The sequence below is a fragment of the Chondrus crispus genome, genomic scaffold (genome assembly GCF_000350225.1).
Source record: "Chondrus crispus Stackhouse genomic scaffold, scaffold_26, whole genome shotgun sequence".
NCBI lineage: Eukaryota > Rhodophyta > Florideophyceae > Gigartinales > Gigartinaceae > Chondrus > Chondrus crispus.
The window spans coordinates 258,008-274,712 of NW_005179159.1; the positions used below are offsets into that span (position 1 = coordinate 258,008).

The 16,705-nt window shown below is 53.8% G+C and overlaps 7 protein-coding genes; 5 read left to right on the forward strand and 2 right to left on the reverse strand.

Moving 5' to 3' along the window:
* Positions 1–748: 748 nt before the first annotated feature.
* Positions 749–1,375, forward strand: CHC_T00010125001 (Sm Like Protein). Its single transcript, XM_005716722.1, has 2 exons — positions 749–979; positions 1,052–1,375. Exons 1-2 carry the CDS (start codon positions 749–751, stop codon positions 1,373–1,375), a joined length of 555 nt encoding a protein of 184 aa, XP_005716779.1.
* A 505-nt stretch (positions 1,376–1,880) lies between these two features.
* Positions 1,881–2,156, reverse strand: CHC_T00004953001 (hypothetical protein). Its single transcript, XM_005716723.1, has one exon. It carries the CDS (start codon positions 2,154–2,156, stop codon positions 1,881–1,883), a length of 276 nt encoding a protein of 91 aa, XP_005716780.1.
* A 1,805-nt stretch (positions 2,157–3,961) lies between these two features.
* CHC_T00004954001 (hypothetical protein) lies at positions 3,962–4,663 on the forward strand. Its single transcript, XM_005716724.1, has one exon. It carries the CDS (start codon positions 3,962–3,964, stop codon positions 4,661–4,663), a length of 702 nt encoding a protein of 233 aa, XP_005716781.1.
* A 905-nt stretch (positions 4,664–5,568) lies between these two features.
* CHC_T00004955001 (hypothetical protein) lies at positions 5,569–7,590 on the forward strand. XM_005716725.1 is given in 2 exon segments: positions 5,569–7,080; positions 7,081–7,590. The coding sequence occupies 1 exon segment, from the start codon at positions 5,569–5,571 to the stop codon at positions 7,078–7,080; it is 1,512 nt and encodes a 503-aa protein (XP_005716782.1). The 3' UTR covers positions 7,081–7,590.
* Positions 7,591–8,448: 858 nt separating this feature from the next.
* Positions 8,449–11,510, reverse strand: CHC_T00004956001 (hypothetical protein). XM_005716726.1 is given in 2 exon segments: positions 8,449–9,419; positions 9,420–11,510. 1 exon segment carries the CDS (start codon positions 11,508–11,510, stop codon positions 9,420–9,422), a length of 2,091 nt encoding a protein of 696 aa, XP_005716783.1. The 3' UTR covers positions 8,449–9,419.
* Positions 11,511–11,729: 219 nt separating this feature from the next.
* Positions 11,730–12,029, forward strand: CHC_T00004957001 (hypothetical protein). Its single transcript, XM_005716727.1, has one exon. The coding sequence runs from the start codon at positions 11,730–11,732 to the stop codon at positions 12,027–12,029; it is 300 nt and encodes a 99-aa protein (XP_005716784.1).
* Positions 12,030–13,028: 999 nt separating this feature from the next.
* Positions 13,029–15,433, forward strand: CHC_T00008758001 (1-deoxyxylulose-5-phosphate synthase). XM_005716728.1 is given in 2 exon segments: positions 13,029–15,227; positions 15,228–15,433. The coding sequence occupies 1 exon segment, from the start codon at positions 13,029–13,031 to the stop codon at positions 15,225–15,227; it is 2,199 nt and encodes a 732-aa protein (XP_005716785.1). The 3' UTR covers positions 15,228–15,433.
* Positions 15,434–16,705: the final 1,272 nt, after the last annotated feature.

Consider the following 16,705-nt stretch of genomic DNA (forward strand, 5'->3'; position numbering starts at 1 on the left):
CGCCCCTGTGGGTACAGTGTACCCACAGGGGCGACCCCGGATATACCGCAGTGCACACAAGGCGCAAAAAGCAGACCTTATGATCACTGTAATGGGGCAGGCAGTGTACCAGCCCCTATGAAATGAGTAAAGTTTTCTGCTGAGTGTAAGTCATTCCCGACGGACTGTTTACCGCGCCTTAATGCACTCACTGGCTACTGTACATTGTGTTCAGCATATCTTTTCCGTGCCAGGCTCTTCTGCACTAGTCTAGAGACACTAGTAGTAGACTTCTTCTAGTCTTCTCTTCTTCTAGTCTTCTCTTCTTCTGTAAGGGCAACATACCATGCCACTCCTCATACCGATGTGCACTACCCTTCGGTATACATTAGGGTCAGGGTTGCCCCAGTACACGTTTCAGTCCACTCTGTGATTCCACACAAACAATCAAATAAGGCATAGCCTTATTTACAGGCGTACGATAGGACATAGAGTTGGTAAATATACCGGCGCCGGCGGCGCCCCGCCGTCAGGGGTCTTGGCGTCAGGGGGACCCCGGCATCCGGATCTCTTGGTTCACAGTGTGAACTTCACACACTCAAGGACACGTTTGCTCACGTGTCAAAAAGGCCTGCTGCTCGACCTCTTGTTACCCTTGGGTAGAGGAAGCCCTCACATGCCGGGTGGGAGTGATTCTGTGAAGGCAGTAGTTTAAGAGCATCCAGGTGCGGCAGTACAACCGGTGCACCCAAGAGTTGATGCTGTTAAAATGCCGAAAAAGTTTGATTATAGCCTCAACTTTGTTTTAATTATTTTAAATTTTCCCTCCGTTCCCGCACAACCAACCCTCATCCCTTCACATCCCTTCACATCCCTTCACATCCCTGCTCCCTCCGTCTCCTCCCTCCGTCCCACCCCACCTCATCCCCGCCACACTCTCACTCACTGCTCGCCCCGCCATCTGCTGCACAACACACGGGCGCACCCACTCTCCGCAATGGTTCGTTCCCAACCCACCTCCGCCCCCGCCGCCCCACTCTCACGTCTCTAACCCCCGCCACCCGCATCTCAGCTCCCCCTCTCCTTGCTCAAGTCCTCCACGGGCTACCCCATCCTGGTCGAGCTCAAGAACGGCGACACGTACAACGGCCACCTTTCCAACATCGACCAGTGGATGAACGTCAACCTCAACGACGTCATCCGCACCTCCAAGGACGGCGACCACTTCTGGTCCGTCCCGGAGATGTACATCCGCGGCAACACCATCAAGTACCTCCGCGTCCCCGACGCCGTCCTCGACGCCGTCGCCGACGAGAAACACGCCCGCGACGCTACAGTACGTTGCATTCATCCCCTCATCCTCCACCCACGCATTCACCCTGTGTTCTGTCCATAATTTCCTCACACACCATCGTGCCCACCTTTGCTTTTGCGCGTCTGCGTGCGCAGAGGAACCGAAACCGCAGCGGGAGGGGGCGCGGGAGGGGGCGCGCTGGCGGCCGCCAACGCGGCGGCGGCGGTGGTGGGGGCAGATCCGGACGCGGGGGATACGGCGGGGGATACGGCCGCTAAGCGCGCGCTGGGTTTTTTTTTTTTTTTGTTGCGCATACCTATCTGCGGGTTGTGCACGGGCACGCCGCGCGAGGGATCGCATAGCGCAGCCGCCAGCGCGGCGACGCGGACCAAAGTAAAACGCCGCGGCGCTACTCCGCGCCGGCGGCGGCGTCGCCGCGCGCCCTCTGCGAGCGCGGGCTGAAGGGCAGCACGCCGGCGGTCCCGAGTAGCCGCGCCACTGTCGCGTCGCGGCACGCACAAAACAAAACAATACAAAACAATTCATCGCGCACACACGCACGCAGTCACACGCGCAGACACAGGCTCGCCCCAGTCAGTCGCGGAATTCAACCCTCGGCCGGCGCGCGCGGCGCGCGCGAGGGAGACGTACTCGTGTCGGTCGGCTGGGCGCCCACGCTGATCCAGTGGTTGATGCGCCCGACGTTGAGCCAGACGCGCTTGATGTGGTGCTTGGCCTCCGGCGCGGACGCCGCCAGCGGGTTGTACGCGCCCAGCACCTCCAGGAAGCGGCCGTCGCGCCGCGCGCGAGCGTCCGCGGCCACGATCCGGTAGAACGGCCGGTTGCGCTGGCCCCACCGCGCGAGCCGGATGCGGACGACCATGCTTGTCGGCGCGGGGGCGAGGGAGCGAGGGCGGCGGACGCGGGGGAATGGGGATTCGGGGGGAGGGGAAGGCGGAGTGGGGGCGGGGCGCAGGTGCGGTAGATGCTCCGAACGAGGAGTGGGAGGGGATCAAAGGGGAGTGGTCGCTGTAAGAGAGTGTAAGGTCCGTACAAGGGCATGCTGTAAGGCTTGGAGGGGTGAAGTTTGGACACAGTAAGCATTTTTTTGAGCTAACTTTATAGCCCCGTTACAAGTTCGTGATATTTATTGCCACTAGAGTAATGTACTGTACAAGTACTTCATCGGAACATTAGTCCTCATATGCGGACAAGGGTTGATTTTTTTTCTGGACAGCGCAAACTGCGATTTAAGTTCTGTTTTTGCAACTAGAAGTTCATCACCACAGGTAACGAACCCGCGCGTCAATTTTAGCGAAAACGAATTAGGTGGCGCACATGAAGCTGTTCAAAAGAAAATGTTAGTTTACAGCATTTTTCTTTAAACCAAATTTTCACCAGTAGCATAGAGACATTCCTTAGAGTGCTTTCTATTCGGGTATCCCTTCAAAATGTTTTAGAGCAAGTCAAACTACCAAAGAAAATGGAAACCTCGACATCAAAGTTGAAAAGAGATAAAATTTCGGGATGTTTATGTTTTGATAATGCTTGGTCAGATAGACATTAGTGTCTATCCGACCGGCACTCGTCCTCATATGAGGACGGGCTTGTACAGTACCTATTATTTAGATGGCGCACAGCCGCCGACAGCCTCCGGCGTAAAGCCAATCACCGCTCAGAATTTGAGACACACGACGGAAGCAGAGCTACAGCATTCGTTAGGCAGGGGGTGTAGACGGCAAGTGCCAGACGCGCGCGCACTCACAACTGCAACATAAACACCGGCGGTCGGATCTGATCTCTCAAGTATTCGTTTTGGGAGTGCTCTGGCAAGAGGACACTAAGCGCTCGTTAGCCCCCAGTTGGGGGCCAGGATGCCAAGTGGCCCTGTCGTGTGCGTGCACTTGCGGGAAAAATTTAATAGGTACTGTACAAGCCCGTCTACACACGACGAAGAAAATAAAGCCAAAAGGGTCATTCTGAGATTGGGAGGGGGACAAGGTCAAAATCTTTCGGTGTCAGGGGGGGGACACATGATATCCCTACTATTCTTAAATACGAAAATTCGTATGGTAGGAGATTTCTGAAAATGATACCCCTTATCGTTATGTACGCAAAATCGTATACAACGCCCTGAAAAGGGGCTAGAGAAAGCCCAAGTTGTCTTTCCGCTCGCTTGTCTTGGCTGCTTCCGTCAACTGTAAGTTGTAAAACGTGCTGTAAAGTGCCTGTCTTGAGTTCAAGGGCCGGCGAGTTGACGTCAGCATCGAGTTGTAGGCTCGATCGTGCACATGTTCGGGATTACAATTCGACATCGAATCCATTTCAACCGGCATGGCCGAAGTCAGTGAAGATGCAGCTCCAGTCGTAGCTGTGAGTGAAGGGAGAGAGCACGGGCCAAGAGGAGGCTCCCTAAGCGCTGATACAGACGTTCAAAGACAAAGGGTTCCAACTGCTGGTGAGGGAAGGGGGGTTAGGCGTGGAGGTAGAGGTCGTGGAAGAGGAGCGAGACGAGGGCGTGGAGGCGGCAGATTAAGGAGTGCGAATGGCAGTCAAATAGGAGGTATTGATGGGGCAACGCAGTATAGGGCGAACATGCGTGCTTCTACCCAAAGTTTAAAGTGGGAGCAAAAAATCGTTACCCAAGTTCTGAAGACGGTTGGGGTCAATGCTTTTCTTGCTTGGCGAATGTTGGGGTGCAAAGTTTTGCTCTGTTCTGCTTCGTCTTTTGGTGGTCTTGATAAATTTAGAGACGCTCTCAACCGATGCCAGTCGTTGGCAGATTTTATTGCTGATGTATCTGGGGATCTACTACAACATGCAGACAACCTACAAAAGAACGAACAAAATGGAGAGAAAGGTGATCACAGTGGCACTGTCACAGTAGTTATAGGGGATGAAGACGCGAAGGAGTTGTCCCGAAAAGCTTTATTGAGGAAGCGGTGTCGTTTGTTGTGGTTCAATCATCAAAGCGGACGAAAGCTTAGAATTAATGTGCAAGAGCACCCGCCTTGCTCTACAGGGAAAGACGTGTGGTGTGCTTTGTGTGGAAATGTGAAGCATAATGAGGACAAATGGCGTGGAAGGCGGACTGGTATTAAGCGCGGGACATGTCATGTACATTTATGTACAAAGACGCATACAGGACAGAGAGTGAGTTGCTGGAATATTTGGCATAATACAATGACTCTTACCCCTCGTGCGACGAGTCCCCACAAAAACAGGTTTGGTAATTCGTCCCGGCATTCTACTACACCTGATCAGAGTGAAGCCAGGCGCCCTGAGATTCCGAGCCTAAACGTTGAGTCACTCCCTCCCAGTGAGAATGAAAACCGGGAAGCCACAGCGTCAGCGAGGACTAGCCTCAGGAAGAGGAGGAGACGTACGTAGAACAGTGTTTATTGCGCTTGCATCACCAACAATAGATGAAAAGACTTTTCAATTGATAAACATGTGCTTCAATTGGCCTGTTTAGATAGATGTGAGTCCTTGATTGCGCTTTCTAATGAAGATTAAAGGCAACGGTAGCAAATAGAAGTAATCTGAGCCTAACGAAATGGATGGGGACTTCTCTTTTTCCAATCTTTGCCATCACAACAGACAATCCTTATATACGAATTATCGTATACAAGGCTAGTTTTGGGGTCAATACGGATGTCCAATATGCCCTCCAGAGGCCTTCGATACACGATATTTTCTTTAAAAGTAATGCTATAGGGCCTTTTGTTGCCATCCAAGGAGGGCATAGCTTGAAGCACAGCACCGAGGATGGCGATGCGGCTCAGTTATGACACTTCAAAGTTCTGTATACGATATTTCGTATGCATGAAAAAACTGTCGGGATATTGTATTGCCTCTGACACAAAAAATAATTTCCGGAAGCGCCCATTCTCACACCGGGCCGCACGTTACAAATTGGACGGAAAGGCAGAGCAATGAGCTCTGGTCAGTTTAATTTTTTCGCCCCTATTCAGGGGCGAATACAGTTCAGGGGATACGCGCACACGGTCAGGGAAATGCATGTCCCCGCTCGCAGATCAAAGAGGGTCTGCCATCCATGCGGATGTCCCCAACATCATCCGCCGAGCCCGCCCCAGCAACTCCCCTGCAGCTTCCATCATCATCGCTGATGTTCTTCGCCTCATTTTCTCCAGCCATCCACGGTCCTCTATGGCATCCGCCACTCCCTACAATTACCATTGACCCATCCGCCCCGACCTAATCGGCTCGCGCCCCGCGCCCCGCTCCCCGCCACCCCGCTCCCCCACGCCTCGCACTTGCAGCCTCAACCCACCATGACCGCCTCCGTCCTGTGCCCCGGTCTCCAAACCGTCCCGGAAATCCCGACCGCTATTTCCCTCCCCGTCACGGGCACGCTGCCCCCTTACCTGCACACCAGCACTCTCTACCGGAACGGCCCAGGCCGCTTCGACCTCTCGCACGCGGACGGCAAGCCGCAGGCTATCACCCACTGGTTCGATGGCTACTCTCTGCTGCACGCCTTCGCCATTCACGCGGAGACCAACACCGTTACTTACCGCTCGCGCTTCACTTCGCTGCCCTCCCAGCGCGCCGCCGCCGCCCTGCCCAAGTCCAAGTACGTCCAGTACACCTTCGGCCCCGCCGACCCGTGCCGCTCGCTCCTCGGCAAGTTCATGCAGCTGTGGACCACCGACTCGGCCGACCCGCTCACCGACAAGCCTGCTACCAACATCAACGTCACGGTTCAGTCCGTCCCCACCAAGGGCCCGGTCATCTTGCGCACCGACGCCAACGTCAACGCCGTCGTCGACCCGGACACGCTCGAGCTCCACCAGTTCTTCTCCTTCACAGACATCAACCCGGCCCTCAAGGGCCCGTTCAGCTCCGCGCACGGCCACTTCGACCACGACAAGCACGAGTTCCTTAACTTTACCTTCGACATGACCGGCCCCGGCGACGTCACGTACAACGTCTTCTCTGTCGACAAGGTCGGCTCGGCCGACGTCCTCGCGTCGATCCGCGCCCCCCCGGCCTACCTGCACAGCTTCGCCACCACCGAGAACTACTTGGTCCTCATCGTCTGGCCGCTGCACATACACCCGCTCAAGTTCCTGTGGAACAAGTCCTTCATGGACGGCATGCGCTTCCACAAGGACAAGCCCGCCCGCTTCTTCGTCGTCTCGCGCGCGCAGAAGCGCTTCGTTGCAGAGTATAACGCGCCCGCCTTCTATTGCTTCCACACCATCAACGCCTTTGAGCGCGACGACGCCATCCACATCGACTTGTGCAAGTACGACGACGCCGAAGTCCTCAACGACTTCCTCCTCGACCATCTCCGCAACGCATCCAGATTCTCCCCATCCTCTGTCGTCCGCTTCTCGCTCCCGCACCTCGCCGCCGCCCTCGCCGGGGACGTCGCCACCGTCCACCCCGTCACGGAAACACTGCTCAACGGCAGCTCGCTAGAGCTTCCGCGCATCCACCCGAGCCTCTTGCGCAAGGACTACCGCTTCGTGTACGGCGTGTCCAACCGCGATGGCGACACCTCCCCGTTTGGCGCCGTCGCCAAGGTCGACGTCGTCTCGGGAGAGCGCAAAGTCTGGACCAAGGACAACTGCGTTGCGGGAGAGCCCATATTCGTCCCCGACCCGCAGGGGACGCGCGAGGATGACGGCGTCTTGCTCGTTGTCGTCCTCGATTCGCTCAAGGAGACATCGGCTCTCGTCGTGCTGGATGCTCACCAGATGACCGAGGTGGCTACCGCGACAGTGCCGCAGGCCGTGCCCCTCGGGTTTCATGGCAAGTTTCATCCGAATGGGCATTGAGAAAGGATGAGGCTGCTTGGGGTGGGCGCAGGCGGGTTGAGGGTACGCATGTGTGAGATGAGGGTTGGCTTATCTTGGTCTATCACTCTGTGTACAATTGGGAGACTACATGCATGTACGAAGGTACTGTACCCTTGGTACTGCAGTTGTAAAAGAGCATCTGTTTGATCAAATGGTTGCCTTCTCGTGAATCCCCTAATCACATACATGCGGGCAAGGTAGAAGAGCTTACCTCCTTGTGGCTAGGGCAGGATTCTGAGTTGCGCTATCCCTGTGCTCCTTTTTTGTGACGGCTATTTTTTGCCCAAGTCGGGTTATTTTCCTCCTGCTTCGGTCTTGTTGAGCGCTACGTCCCGAGAGTAGGTTCGTTGAACGCAGAATTGTGTTGTCGTTAAGAAGATATACGTTTTGTCTCCAGGAGACCCGTACTTTTCGAGCAGTGTCCTCCCGAAAAGTGTGGGGTGGTCCTATTTTGTGATCGGGGCATAAACTTCACAAAATGCACACAAACGTCTCAAAGTTGTCACAAGTTTTGTGAATCTCGCTTTGTTTTTGTGAATCTCACTTTATTTTTGTGACTCTGGAAACTAGCCGTAGAGGGCTGGAAAGGGAGATCTTTTTTGTGTGACGTTGTTCAGTTTGTTTGCCTTTTGAGATGGAGAGCCTTTTATATGTGATCTTTGTGATGCCCTCACACAACTCACACAAAGCCATCACAAAATGCACACTGTCAGTGTGAGAGTTTTGATTTCAAGGTTGACGTTTGAGAGTTTTGAGATGCGTCTCACAAAACCATCACAAAAGATTCACGAAAATGTGTGATGTTTGAGACGATTTTTGTGATGATCACAAAACGTTCTCAAAAAGTGCTACAATTTAACAAATATTCACAGACCATGTGTGACGAATGAGAAGATGGAGTGAGACGAATGAGATGACGGCGGCGAAAAGAACAAAACTCTCACAAATCGTCACACAAATCGTCTCACTTTTTGTGACGCCCTAAATCGTCACAAACCGGAGCACAGGGCTACAGTATGGGGATGAAACGGCGATCGTATTCTACGTTTTCTCTCAGGATGGCTTCTATCATAACATCCAAATACAAAGATCATTCAACAGACTTGTTTCCTAACCTTGCAAGAAGCACTAATTCCGGCTACTCGTCTGGTTTCGCCGAAGTTCACCAGGATCGTTACAGGTATTATCTATGGCTGCATTAACTAGGGATGTTTGGATTGGGGACATTCCTCACGGAATGCGCTGTCATTCACAGTTGACGTAAGAGTACCTTCCGTACATTACAACTGCGTGCTGCGGTTGCAACATCACGACGACTATTTTTGCGCTCCGTTCGCATCCAGTCCCTGTCTAGAATTTTTATTTACGAGAACACATCGGAAGAATTGTCGTCCTACATGGGCAACCGGAAGCACACCTGGTCAACGTCAGCCAGGCCCGGAAGAGACACTGCACGAGGGAGAATGGGCATGATGGCAAGTCGGGCCAGCTGCATCTCCCGCGGGACTCTTCGAAATACACCCCATAGTTGAACTGTATTGGGACTTCCACGGACGAAAACGCGACTCTTTGTCGGTATGGACATGTACAGTACTCTGCCGGCGCCCAACTTGTATCATGGGACGAGGGAAGGATCCCTGTCATCGATATAAGATATTGTATCTTCTGCCTCTAGAGTTGATGAGGTTCAGGGAGATCGGGCGAGTTGCTTGGGGTTATTTCATGCTCACCTGGCTTGGTTTAGACTGACAAGTACGAGTGCACTGCACAAATGTTTAATACGAAACCGCATCCGCAGCGAAATTGCGTCTCATCTCAACCATGAAACATCCGACAATTTTACCATATTTACCTCCGCTACCCTCGCATTTTTTTCTGAAGCTAGCTCATCAGTCTTCCGAAGGCCTCACCTGATCTTTCCAGTAGTACTCCACGGCCACGGTCAGGAGTTATCGACGGACTCTGAATGTCCAGAGTAGCACCATTCCCCTGCATACGTCAGTTCCCTAGCGACTTGCGGTCCAAACTTAAACTCATGGTGCAAACGGAAACCTCATGACCGCACAGCACTGCGAATCGAAAATGTCTCGTGGGAAGGTGCTCTTCCTCCAAACTAGGAATTTCTAGCACTTGAGCTAGACCGTTTCCATCCCCTTGCCGGCTCCAATGGTTTTGGAACCTTCCATCATTGCGTAGGCAGTGTCGGCCACTATTCTTCGGTTCTAGAGATGTATGCCGCAGGGACAGCCCATGTAATATAATCACCGCTGAATCACAGATGCAAAGGTATCAGTTAAAACATGCTCGCGGCCACTTCTCTATGCAAGGTACTCGTAGGCAGCATTACTGCCCTCTTGGCGAGCCAGATAATCCCGGTTGATCAGCTCTTCCACACGGTTCTTGATGGCACGTGGTTCTGGTTTGAACACTGGGTTGCAGAGTTTGCTCACCTCCATAATTAAACGTTGATGTTCAAGGGTCTTATTTTGCTTCATGACTCTTACTATTGCAGCTTCAATCGCGTGTCTCCGGTCCTCCACCACTGTCTCATGAGCGGCTTCCCTTTCCTGCTCACTAATCTTCGCTGTCGGCATCGGAATATTCAGCCTTCGTTTTGGAGAAACAAACTTAAGGTTTAACCGAAACACATCAGAGAGATTAAATTCACGTCCTTTTGGTTCTTTCGTCAACAGGGGATACTTTTTGGACATCAACGACACCAATGAAGCCTTGATTAGATCCTCACCGCTTTCTACTGCATTTCCTTCCCTGTCAGTCGTCTTGCTCTGTACAGCCTCAAGAATTTGCCCGTAACTCAACTGATCAGTCGTATTGAATAGGATTAGTATGCAGAGGTGGTGAGTCGAAACGTGAAGTTCAATCTTCTTGTATGGTTTCTTCCCTACAAATAAAGATGTTTCCAAAGAGCCCTTGCCAAGTGAGTGATACCATCTCAATACTCGCTGAGCTGTTTTTATATCGTAATACTCCTTGAAGCGTGCTTCGCAAGCAGCCAGTTGCGGCGGAAGAATAATAACCTCCTCAGAGTACGTTGGCCAATGGCCCGTCGTCAGCACGCGCACGTTGAAATCAACACCATCAACAACTGCAGCGCCAGACATGCTCTGAACGCTTGCATCTTCTGCTGATGCTCCCGTTCTTTGCAGATTCCATTGCGTAAATTGCAATTGATGAGTTTCTTTGCTCATGTTGATATCCACGATCATTCCTTCTAGCTTCGACGTAAAATGAGCTCCACAGCTCTGCTTCAACTTCGTGATAAGGAATCGTTCTGCATCGTCAGAGTGTGATCGGTCCAAAAGGAGACGCTTCGCCAGCTGCTTTCTGCAAAACTCTTGAAAGATGTCCTTTTCGGAGAGATAGGTGAAAAGCTTCACGAGCTTCTCTAGTTGAGTTTCGACATCGCTCTCTGACATTTTAGCGCCGCTACCTCCAGTGTTCAACAGAGAATCGCAGTAGTTGGCAAACAATTGGGCTGTCGACGAGTCTCCTACACGCTCATTCACGAATCGTTCAAACGCTTCCTTCATTGCCTTGATAAAGACAGCATGCGAACCGAAACAATCAGACACGAGGTGCATGTATCGATCATGTAGGGCCAGAAGGCTTTGTATGAAGTCTGGCTTCCCGCTATGGGATCCGCTACTTGCAGCAGCGCTAGTCGAGGCAGCACTTGGCTTTCCACCGTCCGGCATACTCTTCGATTGATCAGCCTGCTTCAAATTCTCAAGTCGGCTTCGCTGTTCGCGGACAAGTTCCATGCCTTCTCTCTGAATATGGGTTTTGAGAATCTGACCGATGGGCAACAGACCTTGTGTTACACGATTATAGAGACGAAATAATCGCTGTAGATCATCGTACTTACTATTTTCAAGCAAGGCCACGAGCCCTGAATTTTCCTTGGCTAGCATGTTGGCCTGATGCAGGACAAGAACCTCCTTTTCGTAAACGCGCAACAAGCGATCTTGAGTTTGGGCATTAAGATATTGGGCAGCTCGCTCCTGCTCCTCTGCAAAACCGGCATCCGCTTTGACCATGAACTCTGGGAAAGAATCCTCTTCTGCCCACTTAGCAGACGTCCGGCGATAAAACTCAGCGGTGGCCTCCAGAAAGGGTGTTTCCCACTCCTGGGTGTAGACATCGAGTTTGCCCATGCCCATCTCGACAAATATGCCCAAAACGGCTTTGAGCAGGGCGCGATCTACGGTCTCGCCATCGCGCTCTCGACGGACAATCCTCAAGGCGGCACGACGCACGTCTGGAGCGATTGAATCAAAAACTTCCTTCTTAAAGCACATATAACCGGCGTTTTCGAGGGTGGGCTCCTCGTGGCGGACAACATAATAGCGATCAATGTATGAAAAGGTCCTGGTGACCCACTTGACCATAAGTTTATGGTTTGCCCATCGACGGCCGAGCTCTTTGAGCATAGACTCCTCGCCGCGAACGCAATTCAAGGCCGGAAGCGCTGAAGATCGGAGATAGGCTTTCAGAGTGTTCTGGACGCGCGTGTAAAGCACCTTTGCGTATGGGCGGGGCTTCTTCTGTACGCACATCTTGTAGACGGTGGTGTAAATCTCGTTCCATTCCTTGGCGCCGTTGACGCCATGACGGCGTCTATAGTCGCCGTCGGCGTCGAGGACAGAGGCGAGTGGCTTAAAGCCGCGAGACTCGATGATGGCCCAGCCTTGCTCGACGTCGATGCCGCTCTCCTGGTCCATCGTTCAGAGTGGCAAACGCGGGTAACAAGGATAGATTTTCGCAAGGTTCGGAATCGCGCGATAGTGGGGCGTGGAACGGTTGGAGAGGTGGGTGCAGTGGAGGAGGTGATGTCAAGGGCGGGAAGGCGAAACGTGTCAGGAATGTCTCGCAGAGGCGGCCGGGAAAACGGATGGAGACGGGGATAGAGGGCGTGCAAAGCGGTAGATGATGGAATAGTTGGTGAAGGAGGGGAGGACGGTGCCGCGTGGGCGCGGGGGAACGGTGAAGGCTACCGGGGGGGGAGGGGGGGGGGCAGTGTAGGAGTGTAGAAGGAAGGGAAGGCGGGGAATGGGACGAGGCCGGAGGACGGAAGAAGGGGGCCGGATGAGGCAGAGGGGAGGGGAGCTGGCCTGTCGACATTATTACTGTGGGCGTAGGGTCGAGGGTAAAAAAAGCGGAAAATTAGGGGGTGCAGAGTTTGATTGGGTTTCACTCGCGGTTGACGTGCTGCGCTTTTGTTGATGCTGGGGTGCTGGAGTGTAAACTTTAACGAGTCGAGCTGGCTGCGCTTTCTTTCGAAGCGTTCCGGCCGGGTCCACAATTGCTTTTGCATATATGCAATGTGTAATTGTTATATCTCCAGCTGCAGCAATGACAACAGAAACGTGTACGGTGATGGGTACACGTGGAGGGAACGGCGGCGGCCGGCGGAGTGCCACGTCTCTCGCGCTCTCTCTCGCGCCGCGGTCGCTGTGCCCAGTAATGTTAGGGATCGCGCTGAGATTACAAAAGTAGATACGAAGTGGGATAAAATAAGAGAAAAACAGGATCAATATCACATGATGGGGTTCGTTGGGCCTCGAACAGATTCGACCTGTGGCTATGAGCGGCCGTCGCGGGCGCCCAGGTGCGCCAAAAGTGCGCCTGTGGTTGCGCCGATCCTATTGCCATGCGCCATTACCACCCGTCCCACAGCAAGGTGCTCCTACAGATCTACCCATTCCCTAGATACCTGCCACCATTTTGCACATTCACGCTCTATAAAACTCCTCGACCCTCTCACTAACCCCCTCCCCTTGATTCGGTCTGTCCTTTCCTCGGCTTTTCCCGTCTCCCGCGGAGGTAACTCCCGAATCTCAAACCCACACTCCCCGCTCTCCCCCACCCCCCGTCCCCACACGTTCACCATCCACACCTCCGCCGCAATGGCCTTCGTCCCAACCCCAGTTTGCGCCTCCCTCACCTCCCGTTTCTACGGCGTCGCCCTGACCACCACCCGCCCAGGCACCTATTCTGCACCGCCAGCCCCTCGTGGCCACCCCGCCCCCACCGCCGCCCTCGACCCCGACAACACGCCCCCCAAGTATCGAGGCCCGCGCTCCACCCCGTTGCTCGACTCGGTCCCCTTCCCCGAAGACCTCAAGCGTCTCTCCTTTCCCGATCTTAAGAAGCTCGCGTACGAGCTCCGCTGGGAAACCCTCCGCGCCGTCTCCGCCACGGGCGGCCATCTCGGCGCCTCCCTCGGCGTCATCGAACTTACAGTCGCCTTGCACTATGTCTTCAACACACCGCACGACCGCCTCATTTGGGACGTCAGCCACCAGGCATACCCCCACAAGATTCTCACCGGCCGTCGCCACAAGATGAGCACTCTCCGAAAGTCTGGTGGCCTTTCGGGATTTACCAAGCGCACAGAGTCCCCGTACGACCCCTTTGGCGCAGGCCATTCGTCTACCAGTATCTCGGCTGGCCTTGGCATGCAAGTGGCAAGAGATATGGCTGGCATTCCAGGTATTTCCGTTGCAGTTATCGGAGATGGTGCTATCACCGGTGGACAAGCCTACGAGGCCCTTAACAATGCTGGCTACCTCAAGAACCGTATGATTGTTATTCTTAACGATAACGACCAAGTATCTCTGCCCACAGGCACCAAAACGGTCGCCGGCGTTCGTCCGTCAGGTGCTCTCAGTGATTATACTTCTCGCCTCATGTCATCCAGGCCGTTCCAGGATATGAGAGGTATGGCCAAAAGCTTCTCCAAGCTCTTCCCAGAGGAGATCCAGGATGTCGCAGCGCAGGTTGACGAATATACGAGGGGTATTATGGCGCAGGGAGGTACGCTTTTCGAGGAGCTTGGTTTTTATTATGTTGGTCCCATTGATGGACACAAACTTGATACCCTTGTTCCCGTGCTCGAGAACGTCCGCGACATGCCTGGCAACAAACCCGTCTTGATCCATGTCAAGACTGAAAAGGGCAAGGGATACCCCCCCGCTGAGGGTTCCCTAGACAAATATCACGGTGTCGCCCGTTTTGACGTCGGCACCGGCAAGCAGCACAAGAGTGTCTCCCAGACCCCCAGCTATACCTCCGTCTTTGCAAAAGCATTGATCGCTGCGGCCGAACATGATCGCAAGGTTGTCGCCATTACAGCGGCCATGCCCGGAGGCACTGGTTTAAACATTTTCGGGGAACGTTTTCCGAAGCGGTGCCACGATGTCGGCATTGCTGAGCAACACGCAGTGACGATGGCTGGAGGCATGGCATGCGAGGGATACAAGCCGTTCTGTTGCATCTACTCAACCTTCCTGCAACGAGGTTACGATCAACTCATTCACGACGTTTCCATTCAAAAGTTGCCAGTACGATTCATTCTGGACCGCGCGGGACTGGTCGGAAACGACGGACCAACGCATCATGGCTCCTTTGATCTCGCCTACATTGGTTGCATTCCTAACATGATAATCATGGCCCCTAGCGATGAGTGTGAGCTACAAAATATGGTCGCCACATCATTGGCAATTAACGATAGCCCCTCTGTCGTGCGCTACCCTCGTGGAGTTGGGGTGGGTCTTGACGTTATTAATCAGAAGTTAGGTGGCAAGTATGATGTGATGCCAGAAAGAGGTCATACGCTTGCGATTGGCAAGGGTCGCATCATTCGCAAAAAAGCTCCAAGCCCGAAAGAGGGTTCAGTCGCCATTCTCAGTCTAGGAACAAGGCTCTTGGAGAGTGTGAAAGCAGCCGAAGCTTTAGAGGCGAGCGCTATCCCTGTCACGGTCGCCGACGCTAGGTTTATGAAGCCCTTGGATCGAAATCTGATTCGCAAGCTTGCCAATGACCATGAAATTATCATCACTGTGGAGGAAGGTTCGATCGGTGGGTTCGGAGACCATGTGCTACACTTTGCTGTGCTCGAGGGTATGTTGGATGATGGAAAGGTCAAGTTCCGCCCCATGGTTCTACCAGATCGATACATTGACCATGGCAGCCAAGGTGAGCAGTATGAAGAAGCTGGACTGAGTGCATCCCACATTGAGGCGACAGCAATGAGACTGGTAGGAAGGTCTACTACAGTGTTGACAAGTGAACGTGCTCTTGATCTTAACCAGATGCAAAAGTGAAGGATGCACGCAATTACTTATGGCAATGAGCGATAGGATTAGAATTCTGCCTTGGTTTTCGATGCTCGTCATTGACGGATGTCGTCCAGATGTACACCTCTGTAGCCCTTTTTCCGAACCACGGCCAGTCGTCGCAAGAGACTGCGATAGCATTTCTGCGGTAGCAGTCGCGACGATGTATCAATGTAATAAAAGAAACCCGAAAGCAAAACGAAAGCAGCAAAGCAGATCGTATCGAAGGCCCAGCGGTAGACACTTTTAGTCAGGTTGCTGATACTTGCGCGTACGCGGAGGAGAGACGAGGTAAATTTTGGACCACTTCTTGTTGAATCCTACGACGGACCCGCACGCACGACACTTCCTCTCATCTCTCGAACGCGCTGCGCCGGTGAAAAGGCACGAAACGGGCAACCCGCATATGGGGCATTCTCCTCGCATCAGCGACGGCTGACCGAGGTCGAGATAATCGAGCATGACAGGGGTGACCTGGTTTGACAACCAGAAGGTGAGCATAACGACGACGTAAGAAAGAATACCCAGTCGAAATCGGCCGGCGTTGGTCACGGTGATGCGCATCTCTCCATCTAGCAGAGCAAACAATATGGTGAAGACGGACGCGGTGACAAAGGACATGAGGACGGCAGGGAGGTAGAGCAGCATGATCTTGAGGCGCTCTTCGCTGGCATCGGAAAAAAGAAGCCTGTTTTCACGCAAAAACGGGAGGGACGCACATCATATCAAGACATGATGAAGAAAAATTGGTTAGCGACGCACGAAAACGGGATGAAGATGCGGGGCATCAACAGCGTTTGCCCGCGCGCAAAGACGCACCATTTCAATCTCTCGTCAACCTTGTCGACCGCGCCTATCGTCTGGGCATCCCTGATAAATTCGGCATCGACCGGAAGCGCACGCCACTTCTTGCTCCCGTTTCTCGGCCCCAGCACCGCGGTCGGCCTCTTCGCCAGCCCCGACTTGAGAAGCTTCGTCTTGAGCTTGTTCAAGTCGTCCTCCGACATCTCGAACTCCTCCCTCACGCGGCGGTCAAAATCCCTCGCACTAGTAGCCTGTATCCAGATCTTCTCCATGGCGCCCAGGCGGATATTGGCAGAACCAAGGTGATCCAACTCGTCGCGCAGCGTCTCAAACTCCGAGTCGCTGAACATGGGGGTCCCCTGGTAGTAGGTCTTCAGGGCCTCCAGGAAGAGGCCTTCCAGCGCCATGACCCACTCGTCCGTCTCCGAGAAGTCATCCAAGCTGTCGTCGGACGGCGGGGGCGTGGGCGGTGTAGAAGACGAGCTTGTAACGGGCGGGGGGTGGCGGCGGCAGCGGGCGGGCGGCGGCGGCAAGGGGTAGAGATGGGCGGCGTAGGGGCAGAAGGCGGAGCGCGAGAGAGGCGGGACGCCCGGCGCGCGGGGGAGCGTGCGGGGGAGCGTGCGGGGGAACGTGCCCGGGAGCGGGCTGGAACGGCCGCCGAC

Bases quoted from the DNA above. Each gene is read 5' to 3' on its own strand.
- CHC_T00010125001 (XM_005716722.1), top strand. From the start codon at position 749: ATGCCGAAAAAGTTTGATTATAGCCTCAACTTTGTTTTAATTATTTTA. The intron at 980-1,051 runs GTTCGTTCCCAA...CCCGCATCTCAG, and splicing joins CGCACCCACTCTCCGCAATG to CTCCCCCTCTCCTTGCTCAA.
- CHC_T00004953001 (XM_005716723.1), bottom strand. From the start codon at position 2,156: ATGGTCGTCCGCATCCGGCTCGCGCGGTGGGGCCAGCGCAACCGGCCG.
- CHC_T00004954001 (XM_005716724.1), top strand. From the start codon at position 3,962: ATGTTGGGGTGCAAAGTTTTGCTCTGTTCTGCTTCGTCTTTTGGTGGT.
- CHC_T00004955001 (XM_005716725.1), top strand. From the start codon at position 5,569: ATGACCGCCTCCGTCCTGTGCCCCGGTCTCCAAACCGTCCCGGAAATC.
- CHC_T00004956001 (XM_005716726.1), bottom strand. From the start codon at position 11,510: ATGGTCAAGTGGGTCACCAGGACCTTTTCATACATTGATCGCTATTAT.
- CHC_T00004957001 (XM_005716727.1), top strand. From the start codon at position 11,730: ATGACGGCGTCTATAGTCGCCGTCGGCGTCGAGGACAGAGGCGAGTGG.
- CHC_T00008758001 (XM_005716728.1), top strand. From the start codon at position 13,029: ATGGCCTTCGTCCCAACCCCAGTTTGCGCCTCCCTCACCTCCCGTTTC.